This window comes from Vulpes lagopus, chromosome 2, assembly GCF_018345385.1.
Source record: "Vulpes lagopus strain Blue_001 chromosome 2, ASM1834538v1, whole genome shotgun sequence".
In the NCBI taxonomy this organism is placed as follows: Eukaryota; Metazoa; Chordata; class Mammalia; order Carnivora; family Canidae; genus Vulpes; species Vulpes lagopus.
This window is the reverse complement of record NC_054825.1, coordinates 31,465,741-31,489,563: the sequence shown is the minus strand read 5'-3', so window position 1 is coordinate 31,489,563 and position 23,823 is coordinate 31,465,741. Positions and strand designations below refer to the sequence as shown.

The following is a 23,823-nucleotide window of genomic DNA, read 5'->3' as shown; positions in this document are numbered from 1 at the left end:
TGAATGGAAAGTGCTTTTCTAAACTTAAAAAAAAAAAATCTTACCCAGATTATTCAATTTGAAAATTTGAGGTTTTTGAAGTAGCTCACCAGCACTGCATTCTGCAGCCTCATTTTATTTTATATCTATAGGAACATGTGCCCATATGCTCTAAAAAGGTTTATTTTCATGTACATTCATGCTACTTTTGCATGGGGGTGCAGTATTTTCTGGTGGATCCTTGAGCCTTATTTTCTACAAAGCCATTGAAAACAGATGAATTTCATACTTTCTCTGAAAGTGTCTTCATATTTCCTTGGCTGGAAATGTATTGAAAAATAGACAGTAAGTAAACTGTCTGGGAGCAAGAACAGAGTAGTTGTAAACTCTGGATGATTGTTAGTCAGTAAGTATTCTTTAAAAAAAATCTATCAATCTGAGATAAAGAAGACTATTTTGATTTGCCAGAAACAATGAGAAGGATCTAGAAAAATAGTTGTTTGTGGAGTACAAAGGATGGCTGGGGGTGTCATCTGAGTTCTGCAGTGACCAGGTTGCCAAACACAAACAAAGCAATGGGGAGGCTCCCATCATTGTCTGGAAGACATAGGTGTGGTGTCATATTGTTGTCCCTAAAAATGTAACTACAGAACAAAGAGTAATCTAGCTGTCCTTTTTTCTTTTTTTACATCTTAATATTCTTAGTTCAGATCGTTTGTAGTTCAATCACTCACCAAAATAGCAATCCTATTAATTACAGAATAACAAAAACCACCACGTAAAGAGAGTACTCTATATAAAATTAGTTAACTTTGATGAAGGTTATATAAATCTTTGGTCAGGAAAGCACATCAGATTTGAAAGAGCATAGTTAAGTGCCAGAGAACAAAGGTGAGTAGCTGGTTAAAATTTCAACATTTCACTTCTTTAGGCGCACTGCTTTCTCTCCAAATGATGCAGTTCCTTGAGGGCAGGTGAAGTCTTGGTCATTTTTTTATCGCCAGCATCTAATTAAGTATCCAGCACGAGAAAGCCCTGGGTTAATGGCACGGGAGTGATACTGCAGGGAGAGAGAAGAACGGGTGGGCTGGGGACGCTCCATGCTCTCCGCCAGCTGCTAGGTCCCTGTCATGTACGTCTTCACAGTGCCTTTACTTACTGGTGATGTTCAGTGGCTTCAGGACATCCGCCTCATCAACCACCTCTCCCAGAAGTCACAGACCCGCAGAGAGGAGGCAGACTTGCATGGGCTGTCAGAATTGGGAGCCCAGAAGAGGCCACTCTGTGTGGCTTTCTCCCACCCCCCGGGCATTCAACTAACACCGGCCACAGGCCTGCTGTGGGCACAACCGTTGACCATCCACTACTCGGCCCTGTTCTGTTCTCAGTGTTGGAGAATGAAACCAAGATGTTCATTGGTACATTGAACACTGGAATGTTCTCAGTGTAGGAATGAAAACAAGACAGATAAAAGATCCCTGTGCCCATAGCAATTGGGCTGGAGACAAAAACAGGCAGAACAAAAATAAAAGTCGAATCATTTCAGGTAACGGGAAGTATCATAGAGACTAGAAAATGGGGTCCTGGGGATCCCTGGGTGGCTCAGCTGTTTGGTGCCTGCCTTTGGCCTGGGGCGTGATCCTGGAGTCCCAGGATCGAGTCCCGCATCGGGCTCCCGGCATGGAGCCTGCTTCTCCCTCCTCCTGTGTCTCTGCCTCTCTCTCTCTCTCTTTCTCTCTCTCTCTATCATAAATAAATAAGTAAATCTTTAAGAAAAAAATGGGGTCCTGAAAGCAAGTGGGGGAATCAGGGGTATTGGGGAGGAAAAGAAGGCCTTTCTGGGGACATGTCATCTGATCTGAGATGTCAGCGATAAGAATTAACCATGAGAAGGCCTAGAGAAATAATGTGCTAGGCATGGGGAGGTTAAGTAGCTTGCCCCAGGTAGACTGCTGGCAAGTGCTGCAGCCAGGACTGGCCAACATCTAATGGCCCACTCCGGCTACCTTGTATAGTTCTGTGGGGGTGGCGGGTGGTGCAGGGTGCCCCACCCCTGCAACGAGGAGAGAAGACAGGTAAGCCACCACGTGTGACTACTTACAGCTTCCTTCTGCCTGGAGGGCTTTGCTCACATACCCACTGTGCAAACCCTGTCTATATTTCAAGACCAGGGTCAAATGTCACCCCCTGCATGAAGCCTTGCGGCCTAGGTGGCCACCTCTGAGGACACAGCCCCAGCAGAAACTGCAATTTCACTAGGCTTAGTGCATGAGCCCTGAAGGCATAATGGAGTATTAGCAGGTAGGACCGCTGGGGCCCAGCATCTGCTCCACCCTACCTGAGTCTTCCTGAGAGACAAAGCACGATGCCCCAGAGGAGGAGGGACTGGGGCTACTGACCAGTGAAGTTCCCACCAATGACGTAGGGGATGACCCCTCCAGGCCATATTCTCTCTGTCCTTGAGGTTGTGGCTCTCCGGACACGGGGAGAAAAGGTCTTAGCTCTGGCATCTGAGGTCCTGGGGCTGTGCGGAAGCATAGCATTCTCCTCACCATCTGCAAGAGAGACACACTACCATTTATTCTGCCTTTAATTCCTTTTACTTTTTTTATTTTTAAGATTTTATTTATTTATTCATGAGAGACACAGAAAGAGAGGCAGAGACATAGGCAGAGGGAGAAGCAGGCTCCTCACAGGGAACCCGATATAGGACTCAATCCCAGGACCCCGGGATCATGACCTGAGCCAAAGGCAGACACTCAACCACTGAGCCACCCAGGTATCCTTGCCTTTAATTCCTTCTGTACATTATGGTTAAGACTATATTATCCATGAATCCACAAAAAGGGGTGCTAAGAACCTATGTTCTAAAGAGGGCATTTGGTCTGCTCAAGGTTTTGAACCTCCTGGTGTTGGTAATGTTGCTGGGCCTATGATGATGGAAGCCTGGAACAAGGCGCTGTGGGCTCCAAGGCAGCCTGAGATGCTCAAAATCAAGTGGGGCCCAATGAGGCATCCTTGGGGACAGAGCTGAGTCAGGGATGTACTCTCTTCTCAGCGCTGGGAACATGTAATGGAACTCACCAAGCCAATCCCATGCCCTGACCAAATGCCCACCAATATTGCAAATGTTGAAAATCATTTAGCCAGTTTGACAAATAAAGTGAACCAGTCTGTGATGCTGGAAAAATAAACCCTGGAAAAAGCAGAGCTTCATAAACTCCCCCAGCTCTTCCAGGCTCTCGGCCCAGCTGGACCTTGAGGAGAGAGATGTGGGAAAGAAAGGGAGGCTCTGTTAAGGTTCTGAGTCCAAGGTGTGCCCTGGAAATAGCAGAGACAGACAAGGTGGTGTAGAATCGTTTCAACCTATGGCACCCAGATAACCAAATCCACACTCATTTTATTCATCATTCAGACAATGGAAGGTTTTGTTTTTAGCCTACCTGCTCAGATTCCCTCATTACTCTCATTTGGAGCATTTTCTCTTTAGTTTCTCTATCTTCTCCCTAAAAATCAGTTTTTGATTTTGTTGATCTTACTCATTTTTCATTATTTCATTAATTTTATTTTATTACTTTCTTCCATTTTCACTTATTTTATTGATGTCCTTTCCGTCTTCTTTTTTTAAAAAAAAAAAAACTACAGATACAATTCGCACACCATCATAGACATGCTTTTAAAGCATATGGTTTAGTGATTTTTAGTATATTCACAAAGATGTGCAACCATCACCACTATAGAACTCCACATTTTCATCACCCCAAAAGAAACCTAGTAGCAGTCATACCCCATTTCTACCCCCAGCCCCAGTCCTTGGCCACCAGTAATCCACTTTCTGTTTATATGGATTTGCCTATTCTAAACATTTTCATATCAATGGAATCATGCAATATGTGGCACTTTGTGTCTGGTTTCTTTTACCTAGCATGCTTTCAAGGTTCATCCATGTTGTAGCATGTATTAGTACTCTGTTACATTTTATGGCTGAATAATATTCCATTGCATGGATATATCACATTTTGTTTATCCATTTCTCAGCTGATGGACATTTTTGGCTTTTTGGCTATCACGAATAATACTATTATGAACATTAATGTACACATTTTTGTGCGGACACATGTTTTCAGTTCTCTTGGGTATATGCCATAGACTGGAATTGTTGGATCATACAGTAATTCTATATTTAATTTTTTGAAGAACTAGCAGACTGTTTTCCAAAGCAGCTGCACCATTTTACATTCCCATCAGCAACGTATCAGGGTTCCCATGTTCCACATACTTGTCAACACTCTGTTATTGTCAAGCCTGTTGATTATAGCCATCCTAATGGGTGTGAGGTAGCATCTCTTTGTGGTTTTGATTTGCATTTCCCTAATGAACCAAACATCTCTTCATGTTATTAGTCATTTGCATATCCTCTTTGGAGAAATGTCTATTCCTTAATTGGGTTGTCTTTTTACTGTTATAATTACTCTTTATATATTCTGCATACTAGACCCTTATCAGACATATGATTTACAAATATTTTCTTATTCTATAGGTTGTTTTCTCATTTTTACAATAGTATCCCTTGAAGCATAAAAGTTCTAAATTTTGATGAAGTCCAATTTTCCAATTTATCCACATTTTCTTTTGTTTCTTATGCTTTTTGTACCATACTTCAGTAATTACAGCCTAATCCAACCTCACAATGATTTATATCTATGTTTCTATCTATAGTTCTATAGTTTTGGTGCTTATATTTAAGTCTTTAATCATTTTGAATTAATTTTTGTATATAGTGTGAGGTAGGGGTCTAGTTTTATTCTTTTGCTGTGGATATCTAGTTTTTCTAGCACCATTTGTTGAAAAGCTAAGTTTTTCCCCTATAGAATTGTCTTGGTACTCTTGTAACAAATTAGTTAGCCATCCTCTTATGGCTTCTTGAGTTGAATGTTTGGTACATAATTTTCAATTTTTCTTATATCCTATTAACATGCTAAGACTACAATTTCTCGGAGTTCTTCTTTATCAGCATTCCATGATGTGACATGTACATTTCAATGTTAGTCAGTGATACATCCTATTAGCTCCACTTAAGTTTTCTTCTTTGAACTTTGAATTATTTAGAAACGTGATTTTTAATTTCTAAGTATTTGTTTTTCTGTGCGTGTTACTGATTCCTAACATTGTTTTATGTCCCAAGGACCCATTCTCCAAGGCAGGGGTCAGCAAACTTTTCCTGTAAAAGGGCAATCGATAGTAAATATTTTAAGTTTTGTGGTTAATATGTTCTCTGTTGCAACCAAACAGTTCTGCCACTATAGTGCGATGGCAGCCATTGACAATATGTAAATGAATGGATATGGCTGTGTTCCAATAACAGTTTATTTGCAAAAACAGATGGCAGGCTGGATTTGGCCTCCTGGCCATAGATGACTAGCCCATGCTCCCAGGTATCAATTCTTTGGTATTCTGAATCTTCCTTTGCAGCCCAGTACGTGATTTAGTTTTTATAAATGTTCCATATGTCTTTGGGATAATGTGCATCCATTTCTGTAATTGATGGTTAAAGGGTGCTACATATGTTATTCACATATTCTATCTTACAACTATTTTAGGTCTTTGGTGTATCAGTTACTGAGAAAAGTGCTTTAAACAACCCTGACAATTAAGATTTTGGATTGTCATTTTCTCCTTTATTCTTAATTTCTGCTTTGTATTGTTCAAAGCTATGTTGTTTAAGTAATACATGCAAAGGACTGTTAAATGCTCCCACTGAATTATTTCTTTCACCATTAATGGCCTTCTTTTATATCTAATAATGTTCATCCATAATAAAGATTATTTTGATATTAATATTACTATTATCAGTTTTATTTTGATTAATGTTTGCCACATAGAGCTTTTTTTCCACTCATTTTTTAAAAGATTTTACTTATTAAAGAGAAAGCAAATGAGAGAGAGAGAGAGAGAGAGAGAGAGAGAGCATGAGCGGAGGGTAGGGGCAGAGGGAGAGGGAGAAGCAGACTCCTTGTTAAGCAGGGAGCCCAACTCGGGGCTTGATCTCAGGGCTCAGGGTTCATGACCTGAGCCAAAGGCAGACGCTTAACCAACTGAGCCACCCAGGCGCCACCCACTCCTCACTGTGTGTGTGTGTGTGTGTGTGTGTGTGTGTGTGTGTAGTTCTATGGGATTTTATCACCTGTATATGTTTGTGTAACCACCACCACATTCAAGATACTGAACAGCTGCATTACCATAAGGATCCTTTATGTTGGCCTTTTATAATCATATCCACATCCCTGCCCCTCTCCTCTCGTCCATCCTTAAACTCTCAAGGATCTGTTCTTCATTTAGATAATTTTGTCTTTTGAAGAACATTATGTAAATGGAATTTTATAGCATATCACCTTTGGGAATTAGCTTTTCTTACTTGCACAATTCCTTAGAGATTCATCTGAGTTGTTTTATGAATCAATAGTTTCCTTTTATTGCTGAGTAGTATTCCATGGTATGCATGTGCCACCATTTGTTTAACCATTCACCTAGGAAAAGATATCTGGGTTGTTTCCTGATATTACAAATAAAGCTGTTACAAGCACTGATACACAAGTGTTTGTGTGAAGATAAGCTTTCATTTCTCTGAGATGAATACCCAAGAGTGGAATTACTGGGTTGTATGGTACATGAGTTGATTTCTGGGTTCTCTATTTTGTCCCATTGATCTATGTGTTTCTCCCTCTGCTAATATGACATTGACTTGATTACCATAATTACATAGTAAGCTTTAGTATCTGGGAGAGTGATTACTGCCAGGTTATACTCTTTTTCCATGATTGTCTTAGTTATGTTTCCATGTAAATTTTATGTCTGTTCATATAGATTTTAGAATAAGGTTGTCTACACTTACAAGAAAAAGAGATGCTGGGATTTTTATAGGAATTACATTAAATCTGTAGATCAATTTGGAGATAACCGGCATCTTTACCATATTCAGTCTTCCAATCCCTAGACATAGTATATCTCTCCATTTATGTGGGTCTTTATTGATTTCTTTCATCAGTCTTGTATAATTTTTAGTATACAAATATTGTACATGTTTTTTTAAGTGTATAGGTATTTCATTTTCTTTGAGTGCTTATAAATGGTATCGTGTTTTAAATTTTTATTTCTGCACGATTATTCTAAGTATATAGAAATGTAGGCATTTGGGGTTTTTGGCCTGTATCTGCCATCTTCCTAAGTTCACTTATTAGTTCTAGGATTCTTTTTTAATTTCTTGGGATCTTCTAAATAAACAAGTCATTTGGAAATAGAAACAGTTTTATTTTTTCCTTTCCAATGTTTATGCCTTTAATTTCTTCTTCTTGCCTCATTGCAGTATCTATAACTTCCAGAACTATATGGAATAAGAGCATGAAAGCAGACATCCTTGTCTTGTTCCTGGTTTGGGGGAAGTAATTAGTCTTTCACTATTAAGATGTAAACTGTAGGGGATCCCTGGGTGGCGCAGCAGTTTGGTGCCTGCCTTTGGCCCAGAGCGTGATCCTGGAGACCCGGGATCAAACCCCACGTCGGGCTCCAGGTGCATGGAGCCTGCTTCTCCCTCTGCCTGTGTGTCTGCCTCTCTCTCTCTGTGTGACTATCATAAATAAATTTAAAAAAAAAAAAAAAAAACAAGATGCAAACTGTAGGTTTTTGGCAGATGCTCATTATCAAGTTAAGATATATTCTCTCTATTCCTAAATTCTGTGTTTTTACTGTAAATGTTAGCTTTTGTTAGATGCTTTTTATGCATCAGTTGATGTGACCATGGGATTTTTCCTTTTTAACTTGTTGTTAAGGTAAGGTTATATTGATTGATTTTCAAATGTTGAACCAGCCTTTCATACCTGGAATAAATTCCACTTGATTATGGTGTATAATTATTTTTTATACATTGATGGTTTTGATTTGCTAATATTTTCTGGGGGATTTCTGCATATAATCATAATTAGATTTTAGGTATATCTGTTATAAACATCAAATACCTACATTTTTTCCCTTATTGTTCAATCTGAGAATCTAACAGATGAATTATGCTTATTTTATAACTGACATACCTGGGCTTATCTCCTCCTTTGTGTGTATGTGTGTATTATTTGCTATTTTTCTCTTTGCTTTTTTATCCTCCTTTACTGCTTTCTGTAGGATTAAGATATTTTTCTATATTTACTTTTTATTTCCATTATCTCCTTTCTATTCTTTAGTATTGATTTTAATTTTTAACATTCGTACTGGGCTTAACAAGTACAGAGAATTAGCAAATTACAAGATGGCTCTGAAGAAATCAGTACCTCCATTCTCATTCTGAGAATACAAGGATCTTAAAGTATTTTAATTTATAAACAGACCTGATTTTTCATGTAATTGTTTACTTGCTTTTAAGACCCCAAATTAGTCACTATTATCAATGATCTGTTTGTTTGCAATACAGATTTATATCTACCTTCACATTACCATTTCCTTGCTTACTGCCATTTCTTGCACCCCAAATCTCCCTCTTGGAAATGTATCTTTTATTATTCTTTCATGATGACAATAAACTCTCAGTTTATTTTATCCTCACTCTCTTTCATCTTCGCTCAATTTATTTTATCCAAGACTGTGAAAACTAAGTTTAGCTAGGAATGTACAGAATTCTAAGTTGACAGATATTTTTCCCTCAGCACTTCAAAGATAGTATTTCAGTGTCTTTTGGTCTTCATTGTTACCAACAGAAGGTATCCTTATAGTTTAATGGTATATTCCTTCACCTGTTATCTGTCTTATCTTTTGTTCTGTTCTCCTTCTTTTGTTCTTTGTCTTTAGCATTCCTCAGCATCTTTATAATTGTCTACATGTGGATTTGTATGAATTCTCTGCTTGGGACAGTATAATTCTTCAACTGTGGAAAATCCTACTTCCTCACCTGTTTGACCACTGCATTCTCTTTCCCAGTTTCTCTATGAAAGTTCTCTCATCTTCAAGAATTTCTATTGATTACACACTTAACAGTGTCTTTTTATCTATTTTGTCCCTTTACCTTCTTCCATGTTTTCTTTATCTCTCAGTGGAGAAATATGTGTGTTTTCCTCAGATCTATTTTCTACTTCACTAATCCTCTCTTCAGTTATGTTCAATATGCTATTTATCCCATTCCGGTTTCAATAATATAGTTATCATTTCTAAAAGCCCTAGCTAGTGGCTTCTAAATCTGTTATGTTTTTTCTTCCCTACTATAGTTTCAAATTCTTCCATTGGCTCTTTTGTTATACATACTTATTTTATCTCCTTCAGATCATTCTATTATTCCTGTATCTTTGGGTACTAAATCTCCAATTTATTGTTTCTGCTGACTCTCCTCTATGGATTAACTTTTTGCATTTCTAATGTTTCTATTTAAAGCTTATTTTTAGGGATTATCACTCCTTTCTAAAGGAGCCCCAAATGCCATCAATTATGAGTGTGACCCTATTTTTTGTTTTTGGGGGGCTCTTGGGATTCTAGGGTCTTAGATCAATTTTTATGTTAATTTCTAAGTTTAGAGTTTCCATATTTAGGAAATGTAATTGGAGAACTTATACCTATATGGGGGACAGGCTTTCAGATTCAGTTTCTTATATATATATATATATATATATATATATATATATATTTTTTTTTTTTTTTTTTTTTTTTTTTACATACACGTAGATTAAAACCCAGGGAAGATAGCCAAGATTTCTTGCTACTCCTCTTAGCCACTAGGTAGAGTTTTTCCTCTCTCTCTCTCTCTCTCTCTCTCTCTTTAATGAGTATGAAGCCCTTTGAGGGTGTTCCTTTTACGCAAGATCTCAGCATTCACTTCTTGCTTCACATGGGACCAAAGCCATATCTCCTGTATTTATAGGCATGAAGACATCAGCCTCCTGTCCCTTAAATCCCAGCCCAATTTTAATGCCCTCTGCACATTCTTGCCACCACCTGAAGCTTAATTCTATGAATTTGTATTCCCTATTCTCTCTTGATTATGGAAGTCTCCCTGTCTATCCTTTGATCTTAACTCTGTATCTTTTATTTGGGATGGTGGGAAGGTTATATATTATTTTCAGCAGTTCTGTTTTTGTATAGGGGTTCCTACTAATGCAGTTGGTCATATAAATAAGAAGGCTGTCATGTAATACATTTTTAAACATGAAAATAATTGTTTTACTGGCAGAATTTCTAGATCAGAAGTCATACACCTGCAATTCTTGGGATAAGCCCAACCCACAGATGTGCTTTGCTTGGCCTGGACGCTTTTGGCTCACACTGTGTTTTTTGTTGTTGTTGTGTTTTAATACCACTTTAGAAGCCAACTTTTAAAAATCATGGGATTTCACATAAGAATCCAGATTTTCTAGTTTTTCTTTAAAGACAGAAAGATGTGGCAACATTGGGCCCATCTTCCATCATTTCCAACCCACTAAGAGTTCAGTAGTACCTGCTGGCCATAGCCAAGGTACATGTTTTCCTGATTGTTGGAATCCTCTACTTCCCATTGTCTTATCTAGCCCACTTCACCCATTGACATTAGCTGCTGGGCTCTCCAGATATTCTAATTGGCCATCCCAACCCTAGGCTACAAATTGCCTCCAAGTGCATTCAAATGTGAGTTGCCCCCATGGGTAGGGAACTCCCTGGGGGCAGCAACTGTGGCTGGCCTGTTCATCCTTCTAGTCATGCCCAGCACAGTGCCTGGTTGGTGGTAAGCATTCACTGCTTTTGTATTTTGAATGAATTAATTAAAGAATGGATGAGTTATTCTAAAAATAAACAGCCCAACAGTCCAAACAATTTTGTGGCAGAAACCCTCCAAAATATTGGCAGCCCTAACACCTTTAATGTTTAAATCCTGAGAATCCTCACATCTTAAGTAATCACAGGCAGCGATGTAGCAAGTGGAAGTTTGTTATTCATTTCCCATAGGGTTTTCAACAAGTCTCTTAATTTTCTTCTGCCGCCAACTTTCCTTTGGAGAATGGGCAGAAATAGTTCTCTATTCAAGGGACCAACACTAAGATACTGTGTGTTTTTCAGACAAGCTGTGCTATATATACATGTGACCCAGTATTGCTAGGGCCAGTATGCAGCCGAGTCAGCATGGGAAAATCTTAAGTGCACCTGGAAAGAGACTAGGGTGTAATTTTCCAGAGATGGGTTATTGAATGACAGCTTCCCCCTCGGTCCAGTGAGAAATTTAATTTGCCGAGGACTCAACACAGGAAGCATTTGCCGATTAAAAATATGTCTAAACAGATGTTCTGCTTAGCCTGGAAGAAGGATCTTAATGCAACTGTCATTATTGGATTTTCTTGGATTACTACTATCTGGAATCAGAGTCCACATAGAAGGATGTATTTATTTATTATGGCCAAGAGTCCTACATTTGAAGAGGAGCTCAGGGGCATTTGAAAGGATTTAACACACTGGCGGGGGGGGGGGGGGGGGGGGGGGGGGGGGGGGGGGGTGCAGGCTGGGGGATGAAGTCCATTTCCATTCTCTGACTCTGGGAGCAGACCCTATCCTCAGTGAAAAAGCAGAGCAGCCATAGCTATTCAAGGTCTCATCTCCAGCTGAAGGCACAGGCGTGTCCTCAATAGAACCAGGCCTACCCCAGCCTTCTCAGTGAGGAACTGGGAATTTTCCATGATTCAATTGGTCACTCCCACACTGGAAGCAAACATTCTGACAGTCTAGCCATCTGCATTACCCCCACCCCAGGGTGGTGGGCAAAATCGCAGCTTGCCTGTGAACCTTGAAAGACTAAAGAATAGCCCCTCCATGAAAGTGGAGGCTGGATTATTCTATGTGATGGTTTTCAAACCCAGCTGCACATGTGAATCAGCTGGGGAGCTTTTTAAAAATTCTGGTGTCCGCCCCCTGCCCTGAAATTGCAACTCAATCAAACGTGAGTGGAGTCCAGGCATGTGAGTTTTTAAAGCTCTCAGGTAGTTTAAAAGCACAGGGATGTTTGAGAACCACTGTTATTGCCCAAAGGTTAACAGCAGGGGGTTTAAGATAGGGAGACTTAGGCTCAAGATAAACGCTGCCATTTGCTTACTTGTGTGGCCTGGGATAAGCTATTCTTCTTGCCTTCTGAATCTTCCTTCCTGCTGCATGCTCGTGTTGGGGACACTGAACCAGATAATGATTGTCAAACACCTGCCATGGTAAGGGCTCCATGTGAGCTCCAGTAATTGCTAGCAAGTCCACATATGAGGACAGCCTGGAAAGAATGCCTAAAGTTAGGTCCAGTGGTTCCACCCAGATACACCGACATTGGTGACGTCGAAGATTCAGGTGCTGAGTAGCTCTGTTTGTACCCAAGTTTGCGGTCTCTGGTAAAACAAGATTCCATTGTGATTCCTACAGCACAAAGCCCTTAGGAACTGTTACTGGGAGTGAAAGGTCCATTCTCTCCTATGCATATGGTTCTGGAAGTCGGGCTCTATCGAACAGTCACAGCTTCATTGGAGGAGCGGTTACACACTCCATTTCATTAATCCTATTAGCAGCCCTGAAATGCATGCTGAGCGCTCATCTCCAGGGGAGGGAGACTCTTCAGACCAAATGGTCTGCCAGGGCAATGCTGAGCGAGCAATTCTATGAGCTCCCCAGCCTTTCCCAAAGCTGGGAGCACAAATCCCTCTGGTCAGGGCTGAGGGGAGCCACATAAAGCCAGGAAATAAAACCGCTGCTGAAGCCAAGGGGCCAGAGTGGAGGGGCTTCCCTCAGATCCTTTCTCCTGCTTGGGCGGTCTCTTTTTCTAGGGGTGGTGGGAGGGGGTCAGGTCATGATTAAAAGGGAATCTGAGATTGACACAATTTGTCTTATCTTTAATTTAAACAAAAACAAGAGGCACCCATGCTGGCGCCTGACAAGGCCCTGGAGAGGTGAATCAGATCGAGGGAAGGCTGGAGGGATGGACTAGAACAGCCTGCCCTCGGCTCACCTCTGAGGATGCCAAGGGTCTCCTTCGTCATCAGGCTTGCCCAGGATGCTTAAGGCCCTGCGCATCTGCTGCTACAATATGGAGTGGAGAGACTGGCTTCGCCTTAACATTATCCTCTTCCAAAAAACCAGGGTCGGGGGCAGCCCAGGTGGCTCAGCGGTTTGGCGCCTGCCTTCGGCCCAGGGCGTGATCCTGGAGACCCGGATCGAGTCCCACGTTGGGCTCCCTGCATGGAGCCTGCTTCTCCCTCTGCCTGCGTCTCTGCCTCCCCCTCTCTCTGTGTTTCTCATGAGTAAATAAATAAATAAATATTAAAAAAAAAAAACAGGGACATTGGAGGGTCTGCAGACTACAGATTTAGACCCTGTTAGGGATATGAGGCATGGTGGCTGGGGGCGTGCATTCACTGTCCTCCTTAAAAAGTCCCCCAAAAATCTCTTGTTGCAGTATGGGTATCATGCACAAGCCAACATACCCGAGGCAGAATGTTAATGAGCTGCAGCCCCCTTATTTCTTCCGGTCTCCCTTAATTGTGTTTCTGTGCAGCTGTTGAACAGCTGTGGAATCCCAGTCCAGAGGTGGATGATACACTTCCAATGCTGGATAATATTGTTCTTGGAGGTGGAGGTAGAGAGGAAAAAGTGGAGTAGCTACATTCGTCCAGCACCTCTTAAATTCCAGACACTTGGCTGTGCACTTTGCATAAATATTATTTCTAATTCTCTCCAAACCTCATATGAACACTTATATGAGGTCCTAGCTACTAAGTGACTAAGCTGGGGTGCAAACCCAAGTGTGTCTGACTGTCTAGGTTTTTTCAGTTGAATCATTTTATACCAACAGATTAGTAAATACTAAGAACCCTGACATGTCTATTGCTGGTTGGCAGGTAAGATGCAGAGAAAAGGCAGGATCTGGTCTCTAAATACAGCCACAGCTCTTATCCTTGTGAGCTCATGCTGTTTTTCACATTAAGGAGTGGAATCTATTTTCTTCTTGCAGTTGGGCAGGACTTTTGGCTTGTTTGACCAATAGAATGTGGCGGAAGTAGCATTCTGGGTACTCTGAGTTCAAGCCTTAAGTGGACTGGTGGCTTCTGCTTCTTCCCTCTGAGAAGCCAGCTGCCATACTGTAAAAAAAATCTCGGTTTAGACAGCTAAATGGAAATCCATGTGGAGAGAAGAGCCACATGGAGGCACATGTGATTAGAACTTTTTTTGGACCACCCAGGGCCACCCAGGCCAGTCAAGTGAGTGACCCAGATGATGTCAGCCAAAGAAACACCCCACAGAGCCCAGTCAACCCACAGAATCATGAAAGATAAGAAATCACTGTAGTCATTAGGTTCGGGAGAGGTCTTATACAACAATAAATCACTTAGGAACAAAAAAAAAAAAATCAGGCGTGGCATCTATATCACTGCAGTGATAGCAAACCCCTCTAGTTTCATCCTCACACCCACCCTATGCTCCATTGTTAGCATTAAGTGCTGGTCATCTGTGGCCAAAATGAAGTGCCACTGAGATGACCAGTTGTCTGGGGAGTCTAAGAAAGCACAAGCCAAAATACTTTGAAAAAGCAAAGCAGGAAACCACAGATTTTAAAGGAAGCCCTGCATGGTCCCAGCAACATGCTATGAGATAGAGAAATGAATGCACATTTATCAAAAGCAGGGGGGAGGAGGTGGGTGCATGGGAGCTAATGAATTTGCCCTTCTCTAAAAGAGGCCAAATTGATAAGAGGGGGATCAGCAACCCAACAGAAAAATAAGCAAAAGATAGGAAGAGGCAAATTACAGAAGTATACCCCTAAATCACTGGCAAAGGCAGGAAAAGATGCTCAAAGTCATTAGCAGTCAGGGAAATCCAAATTAAGTAATAATACACTACTGTTTACATTATTAAAAACACTAATAGCACCTCGTGCTAGAGAGGATATGGTGAAAGGGGCACATTTATAAGTTGCTATGGAAATGTGAATGGCTTTGCCCTTTGAAGCCCATTTTAGCAACACCTGTTAAAAACATCCCAAGCGTGTGAGGATCTACGTTCAGGAATGTCTACTGTAGCATTGCTCGTAATGACAAAAACTTGAAATGAGGTGAATGTTAATTGATAAGGGAATCATTGGATCAATTATGGTCCATCCATGCCAGGAATATTTTGCAAAATATTCAAAAGAATAAACTGAAGTTGGGACGCCTGGGTGGCTCAGTGGTTGAGCATCTGCCTTTGGCTCAGGTCATGATCCTGGGGTCCTGGGATCGAGTCCCACATTGGGCTCCCCGTGGGGAGCCTACTTCTCCCTCTGCCTATGTCTCTGCCTTTCTCTGTGTCTCTCATGAATAAATAAATTAAATCTTAAAAAAAGGAATAAATTGAAGTTATCACAAGTGCATTAAAGGGGTTTCCCATGATGTGCTGCTGAAGGAGAAAAGTATGATTCATAAAAAATACATATTGAATATGATCCCACTTTTTAAAATGATGAAACTTGTATTTGTATACATGTTTATATCCCTGTGTAAGTGTCTATATAAATACATGTGCATGAGAAAAATATGGAAGATGCACACAAAGTCATCAGCTTTACCTGGGGAAGGGTAGAAGAGCAGTATGTAGAAAGAAGAAGGGAGGGAGGTAGCCAAATGAAAGGGAAAAGAATTTATTTATTTATTTATTTATTTATTTTAAAAGATTTATTTATTTATTCATGATAGACACACACACACACACACACACAGAGAGAGAGAGAGAGAGAGAGAGAGAGAGAGAGAGAGCAGAAACACAGGCAGAGGGAGAAGCAGGCTCCATGCAGGGAGCCCGATGTGGAACTCGATCCGGGGACTCCAGGATCAAGCCCTGGGCCAAAGGCAGGTGCCAAACCACTGAGCCACCCAGGGATCCCCCAGGAAAAGAATTAAAAAAAAAAAAAAACATTTAAAAGGGATATGATGATATCATTACATTTATGCATTTGTGTGAAATTATATATATGCATATTTATGTGGCAAATATAAAACAGCATTAAAGTGAAAACATGGCAAATGATTTCTATTTTATTCCTACATGGCCATCCTTGAAAAAAGGATTCTGGCATTTAAAAATTATTCCTTTTGACAGGGTCAGTGAGGCAATGGATAATGCATCTGACTACAGATTAGAAGAGACTAAAAAATATTCCTTTTGACACTGTCAACTATACTTCAATTAAAATAAATTATTCCCTTTGCTCTGCATTTATTTTATGTACAAGAAATGCCATTGCCGGTAGTGATGCTTCCAGGGAGACACCTCCATCCATAATCTCCAGGCTAGAACCGGGACAGGACAGCACCCATGTGTAAGCATCAGTGTGCAGATATCAGACAACACTTCCAGGCAGGCACCTGCTGACAGGTGGCCCTGCCCACAGCAGGCCACAGCCTCACCTGATCCTCCCCCTGCAGCCCTCAAGGTCTCTGGGCTACGCCCTCCTCCCCAGCCTCCATCCCAGCTTTATTTTCTCTCCTTGCCTCCCATGCCCACTTGTTCTGTCAGACTCCTAGTTTCCAAGGACTCATGATCCCTCCTGTCTGCTCTTGGGGGCTGCAACTCACAAGCCAAGCACTGGTGAGAGGAGTCATGAGCCTCAATGGCAGAGTTTAGCTGAAGACCATACAGTCCCTGAGCAACCAAATGCCACCCGTCTAGGGCTTTCTTTGGTAGCCAGTCTATCCTCAACAAAAGGACACGCTCCCTCATTCCCACAGACTTCGGTGCTCCTAGTCCACTAAGATAGAAAGTAAAAAGTAAAAAGTGGAATAAGAGGTTTCCAAAGCTGGGGCACCTGGGGTGGCTCAATGGTTAAGCGTCTGCCTTCCTCTCAGGTCATGATCTCAGGGTCCTGGGATGGAGGCCCACGGAAAGCTCCCTGCTCAGCGAGGAGCTGGCTTCTCCCTCTGCCTCTGCACCTCCCCGAGCTCAAGCTCTCTCTCTCTTGCTCACTCTCTCTCTCTCTCTTGCTCACTCTCTCTCGCTCACTCTCTCTCAAATAAATAAATAAAATCTAAAAAAAAAAAAAAAGAGGTATCAAAGGGGGAATGACTGCTTCGTGGGTGTGGGATCTCCTTTGGGGTGATGCTGGAACGAGACAGCGGGATGGTTGTACAACATTGTGAATGTACTTAATGTCACTAAGTTACACACATTAAAATGGTTGAAATGGAAATTTTATGTTATGTGGAATTTAACACAGAAAAAAAAAAAGGCCCAAAGACCTGGTAGGGCCCCACATTACCCTTTCCAGCTTCCTCGCGGCTGCTGGCGTTCGCGGCTGCAGCACTCTGCCAGCTTTCACGCGGCCGCTCCTCGAGCCCACCTGAAGGAACCAGGAAGAACAGAAGCGTGAGGACACGTCAGCCTCCCTTGTCGGAGCACCAAGAGATAAAGGAGAAAACCTGGTCGCCTGGGGGCTGACCAGGATCCCTGGCAGATGGGTAAGGATTCGATAACAGAGTTGGCTGAGTGCCTACCGCGTGCTGGGCTCTGTTCTAGATGCTAGGGCAGAAAAGAACCTACTTTCTCATAATCATGCACAAAATTCACAAGTTAGAAATATCTGACTCTCCCCCGCCCGTCAGTTCCAGGGTACATGCAGTGAAATACACAGAGTTCAGAGGCAAATCCCGGGGTCAAGCCGAGGCCAGCTTCCTCACCCTCACCCCCATTAGGAAGCCCAAATGTAAACAGGACACTCCCTTCCGGGGTCCCCTGGTGTGGAATGCAGGCCTACGTTGTTGTCAGTGCTGCTCTTAAATATGTGATGTGGCCCACACGGAGGGACTGAGGGACAAGGGGGAACCAGGCAGAGAGGGAGGCGGGATCCACAGGGATTTCAGGAATATAGTTGCAGGCAGGGAAGCAAGGAGGCTGATGGATTAGATACAAGGGATTGAGAGGGGTCCCCAAGGATTCCCACCTTTGGGGTTTGAACAACTGGGTGGGCTGTGACACGGGGGAGCAGATCTGAGGGCAAAGCCTATGCCCAGGAGAGACTATTGCACATACGAAACCACATCAAAGCAACTACTGGACAATCTGCTTATACAAAATCATTTCTTGCATTTGTTTAGAAATTTGCAGCCTGCAAAGCTGTCTCTCCGTATCTCCTTTGACCCTCATCGGAACATTCTGTGGCAGACACAACCCCATTTTACGGAGGAGAACGCTAAGACACAGAACGGTTAGCCTCAGGTTGTCAGCCCATATGGAAAGCTCGGGACTCAGGACGGGGTCCCCCAGCCTGATGATCTTTCCTGGGCCACACAGCTCATAGACGACCTGCAATGACTCGGTGGGATCCCAAACACGCGACCCAGTGACCTGGCTCCAGACAACTGAGGGAGATGGCCCTGCAGCCCCGCAGCCCAACCTATGACACTGGCGGGAGACCAGGCGTGCGCTGACATTTTTGTGAGCCTCCATCCCGCCCGGTCCACTGCCTTTCTGCCAACTCGGAATCCGCTCACACTCCCTGCAGCTGCTGGGGCGTTGGCGGCCAGCTCCCAGCCTCTGGGTATTCTTCCAGCTGTGATATCATTTCCTCTCGGGCTAAAGGTCCGGGGAAATCCTGATGGTATGAAAATTGCTGGCCAACAGAGGAATGTGGCATGTGTGGAGTGACGGGGAGCCCGAAGCCCAGGCTCCGGGACTAGCTGTGTCTTTGCTGTGTAACTGTGGCTCAGACCTTGGGCATTTGCAGTTTTTCATCTGTCAAATGGGCTGTTTGTTTTGAAGACAAAATGAGGCAATGGGTTTGTTTAGGCACTAACTCATTCAACAAATATTTATCCAACACCTGCTACACGCCAGATGCTGTTTCTGCTGCTCAGGATACAACACAGAACAAACACTACCCTGACCTCATGGAAATTATATCCTGATGGAGGGTAGGGGGAGAAAACAATAAGCAAATAGTCAACTAAATATTCAAGTCAGTTGCCAAAAAGCACCATAAAGAAAATAAATAAGGGTGAGGGGAACAGTGAATGCTAGGGATAAGGGCTTGCTGTCTCGTGGGAGATAGAGAAGCACAAGCCTGAAGAGAGTGAAGGAGAGACTCTACAGAAGACTAGGGCAGGACTTTTCAAACTAAGGAACACAACAAGTGCAAAGGCCCTGCGGTGGGAGTGTGCTTGGTGGTAGGGAAGTGGTAGGTGAAATGGAATGGGTGAGCAACAGGGTAGTAGGCAATGAGGCCAGAGAGCAGTGGAGGGTCTGGAGGGTTAGCTCATCTGGTGCCATTTTCAGGATTTGGCTTTTATTCTAAGGGATCTAGACGAGAGCCAGAGGACATGAGAGGGCTTTGTAACTGTGCCAGCTTTGAATATGACCAGGTTTATTAGTAGTGGACAGGAGGGGGACTCAGGGGCTGGCATTTGAAAGGAGATTCCACATAGCATTAGCCCAGCATGAAGGGTTGGTAAATTTAGATGTGCTTGGCTCCTGCGAAAGGGGTGGGGGGAGGCAAAAATATTAAACCTGTAAGGATACGTGAGCACAGCCCGGGTTCAAGGTTAGCTGTAGGCTGCAGTTGAGGGTGCAAAAGCAGCAGAGACTGATACTCACTCAGCTGTGCAGCAGGCAGAGGAGGGCAGGAGTGGACAACTTCTGATCCACCTGGCCCCGGTACTTGGAGTTACAACAGGAGCTAAAGCCCTGGAGTTGAGGGGAAAAGAAGTGCTCCCTAGTAGGTGGGAGGGTGAAGCGGGGGTGAAGAATCAGCATTTACTAAATGCCAGTTATGGAGCTGAACATGTGCTAAGAACAGTGCTAAATGTTCTTCTCATATTGAGTTTCATAATTCTAGCCTCCTAAAGACATAATGACAAAAGTGCCATAAACATCCCCATTTTCCAGGAAGGAAACAAGACTCCAAGAGGTGAAGTGACTTGCCTGTCAGGACCAAAAAGACCAAGAATAGGTAGGGTACCTGGGAGAGGTTGGTTATTCCCAAGGGACCCATGGCATTTTTTCCCCCCCAGGAGGCCTGTGAGAGCCTGGGGGCCTGGTGAGCTAAGAACACAAATCCTTCCACTAACATCCTTACCAGCAGGAGACTACAGACTTTTTTTCTTAGAAGGGCAGCAAATCTCATGCTTCCAGTACAGCCGAGCCCGGGATCTACCTGGATTTAATGTGGTTTGCCAATTCTCCCGGAGGAAACTCTACCTGAGGCTCCCCACTGCCCTTGGGATGAGTTCTCATCCCTTGCGGCCTCCTCCACCTGGTGCCTTGGGGCTTCCTGCTACTTCTCCTACTCCCACTCACCCACCCCACTCAGCTACCTATAGCACCTTGATTTCTATTTTCCTCAGCCACATCCACCTCTTTACCTGGCCAAATCCTCCTTATGCTTCAAGTTTCAGGTGGGACCCTACTTTCCCTGGGACACTGCCTTGCTGCTCCTCCCAGGTAAGAAGCACTCTGCTCTGTGCACTTTGCAGTGGCTGGGCTAATTCACATCTCTGATCACAAGGTATCGGTATCTCCTGTCCATTCAGTTGATCCTTGAGTCTGGTTTCTAGTTTTTCAGCATCTTGATGGAAGGGACCTTGTCTTGTCCAACGATGAACAGCCAGCACTGTGCCTGGCACATAGGAGACACTCAATAAATTACGGGATGGATGGATAAATGGAATGATGGATGGATGGCTGAATCGGGTAGATGGTGCTTAAAAAGATAACTCAGTCTTTTCTAACTTGGCCTAATGGATGGGAAAATCTGTCTTCATCAGGTTTTATGGAAACAGGGGAAGCAGATATTCTTGGAACAATGGTTCTTAACCTATCTTGCGATTTGCGATCACCTAGGAAGCTTTTTAGACAAACACTGATGCCGGGTCCCATTCCACATAGGTTCATATTTAATCAGTCTGGGCCTGGGCTGGGCCTCGGGATTTTCCAAAGCTCCTCAGGTGATTCTAAGGTGCAGCCAAGGTTGAGATTCACTACTCATGGAACCCGTAAGAGGAAGGCTTAGCTCAAGATATTTTCTTACAACCAAACTCTTCCTTCCCAAGCTCACAGAGCATGAAAGATGTGGGACTGGAAAAAGACATCAAACACGAAAAAAGTCATTTCTCACATCTACATCAATGGAAAATGTTGCTCTCTTCCAGTAAAAGCTAGCAAATGAGTAAGACAGGTGTGACTGTGGCTGGAACTGGGGCCGTGGGCGCCACAGAACCAGGAAGAGAAATACAGCCTACCGCAGACAGGGGGACAGTGGGGTAAGAGCATGGTGGTGGTGGGGGTGATATATTTTTCCGTATAATTGCAAGACAAAAAATATTTGGAAAAAAACCCGTATATATGCCCGTATTTGATCTTTGGTTAATTACCTCTTCAGTGAGAGGATATGCAAAGACCTTGTAGATTTCATTAGTCACAGGGGCTTATTCAAACGTCTCCTTTGCATAAGAAACCCAGGCTTACAGCTGGTCTCTGGGAAAGAATGCCCTCCAGGCCTTGAAAAGAGAGCTACAGGCCTGTTCACGCTCTCACTGAAACACAGCGGAGGTCAACGGCCCGTGATGCATGGGGCCAGGATGAAATGTTTCTATCCAGCATTTGCAATTCAATCCCACAGTTTCCTTTATGGAACAATTCACTAAATTCAGAGTTGTTCTTTTTTCTAATTCACCATATAATTCACCTCCCAAGTTCAATTAAGAAGCAATCTGTTAGCAACTTTGGGAGCAAGCTGCTTTTCTTTGGGAAAGCCCAATTTTCTTCCGCTCCCAACAAAAAGTAGCTTAATTATATGCATCATATGAGACATTGATGTATACACAACACTCCTCCACCATAATTAATGAAATATTAGCTATATACATTGAAAGACATCTAGGCAGAAAGAGATGGGCTTTTCTAAAGCCCAAGAGGACAGAGCCTTGTTCCACAGATCAAGATTGCTTATTCAAATATATGCTCATGCATAGTGACTATGAATTAATATTCATTACTGTGGTATTATACCCAAAACTTGATATCATTTATTCTTTCCATCCCTCATTTGTAGAGCCTAACATTATTTTGTTCTTGGTTTTCTTAAACACAAAAGTAATTACCATTTTTAAAGTGTTTATTGTTTGCAGGTACTATGTTAATCTATTTAATCCTCAAGCCAACCCCCACGCCAGGTGCTATCATTCCCATTTTATATGCAGGGTAACTGAGGCTTAGAGCAATTAAGTGAGGACTGGAGACCCACAGCCTTGGGTGGGAAGGTTGAGATTCTCTCCAGAAGTCTGGTGTCAAATCCTTTAATATACATCACATGCTAAAGTAATCCTGTCAGGACAACCTACGCTCTCCATTTACTCACTTTGAATACCCTCTAACCTACCAGAGGTAAGTTTCTACCACGAAACTCTAATAATAATTTTTTTAAGAATCTCTAGCACAAGGTGATCCTAAAAATCACTTTATTACTAGTCCATTCATTCAATAAATATTGGTTGAGAGTCTGCTTTGGCAGCACTGGGCCGGGTTCCTGAAGCGAGGACAGCCAGGGCTTACCTTCATGGTGCCTTCATGGCTCTTGTGCAGGGGATAAAAATCAACAATACACAATAAGATCATTCCAAGAAGGGATTAAGCACTTTGAAGAAATTAAAACAGTTTTATGAAAGAGCAATGGGAGATGAGAGCCCAGGGAAGGCGTCTCTGAGTAGATAGCATTTGAGCTGAGACCTAAATGATGAAAGAGGGACCTCCATCTGGGGAGAGCATTCTAGCAAAACAAAAACAAAAACAAAAACAAAACAAGCAAGCAAACAAAAACTCAGTAAGTAAAAACGTCCCGAGGAAGGAAAATGAGTCCCGTGTGGCTAGAGCCAGGGCTGAGGGCAGCGTGGCAAGAGCTGATGCCTGAGGAATGCACAGCCAGCCTGTGCAGAGCTTTTGAGTCTTATCCTCACAACCATGTCTTAAGCAGTCTTAATTTGCCATGCCCTTCGGTCATATGTAATATGCACAGCAATCCCATGAATAAGTAATATTCTTCCTCTTTTACAGAAGAGAAAACGGAGGGTCAGGGGTAACTTGTTGGAGGTCACCAGCTGGTAGTGACCAAGTCTGCATTCCAAGCCTAGCCCATCTGACTCCAGAACCTGTGCTCACAACTGTTGTCCCCTACCCTAAACCTGTGTAAGTGTGGTCCAAGTGAGCATCTCAGGCCAGGCCAATGGATGAAATATCTGCCCACCTCTTTCAGTGCAAGAAACACCTGCTCACCACTATGGTAATCAATGTGTAATCCTAAGCAATTCAGTGCCAAGTAATTTTTATATCTATGCCAAATTTCAAATGCTACAGAAGGGAAAGGGAAAATGAGTTAAAAGATCATTGCCAGCTTTTGTTAATGAAATGATTTAATATCAGCAAGTGTGTAATAAAAAGGGAATTCTTTATACACTGCTGGTGGAGGAGGAATATAAATTGGTAACATTTATGAGGTAATTTAGCAAGATGTATCAAAATAGGCAGTAAAATGACTTTGACCCAAGAATATGACTTCTAGATATTGGCACTAAGGAACTGATTGATGATAAATACAAAGATTGTTTTATCTCCATATTTTTATAATAAAGACTGTAATAACCACACCCCCAATAGGGAGGTGGTAAAATGAATTACTATGTAATGGAACACCATGTAACCCTCATAAACTGTTTTAGAAGAGAGTTTACTAAGTGGGAAAAATGTTCATATTGTGAGTCAAAAAACAGATAAAGAAATAATGCCCAGGGTGATTCCAATAGAACCGGCTATGATCCCATTCTTTTTGAAAAAGCACATGCAAAAAAGATGAGGGGTGGGGAG

General features: G+C 42.6%; 1 protein-coding gene across 1 annotated transcript in view; it reads right to left on the bottom strand.

Moving 5' to 3' along the window:
- The window catches only part of TLL2 (tolloid like 2), a 122,172-nt gene that overhangs the window by 54,395 nt on the left and 43,954 nt on the right, over positions 1-23,823 (bottom strand). The window contains exons 3-4 of the mRNA XM_041732545.1: positions 17,234-17,314; positions 2,379-2,534 (exon numbers count right to left, since the gene is read on the bottom strand). Of these exons, the coding sequence (XP_041588479.1) occupies positions 2,379-2,534; positions 17,234-17,314 (237 nt within the window). The remainder of the gene's footprint in view (positions 1-2,378; positions 2,535-17,233; positions 17,315-23,823) is intronic.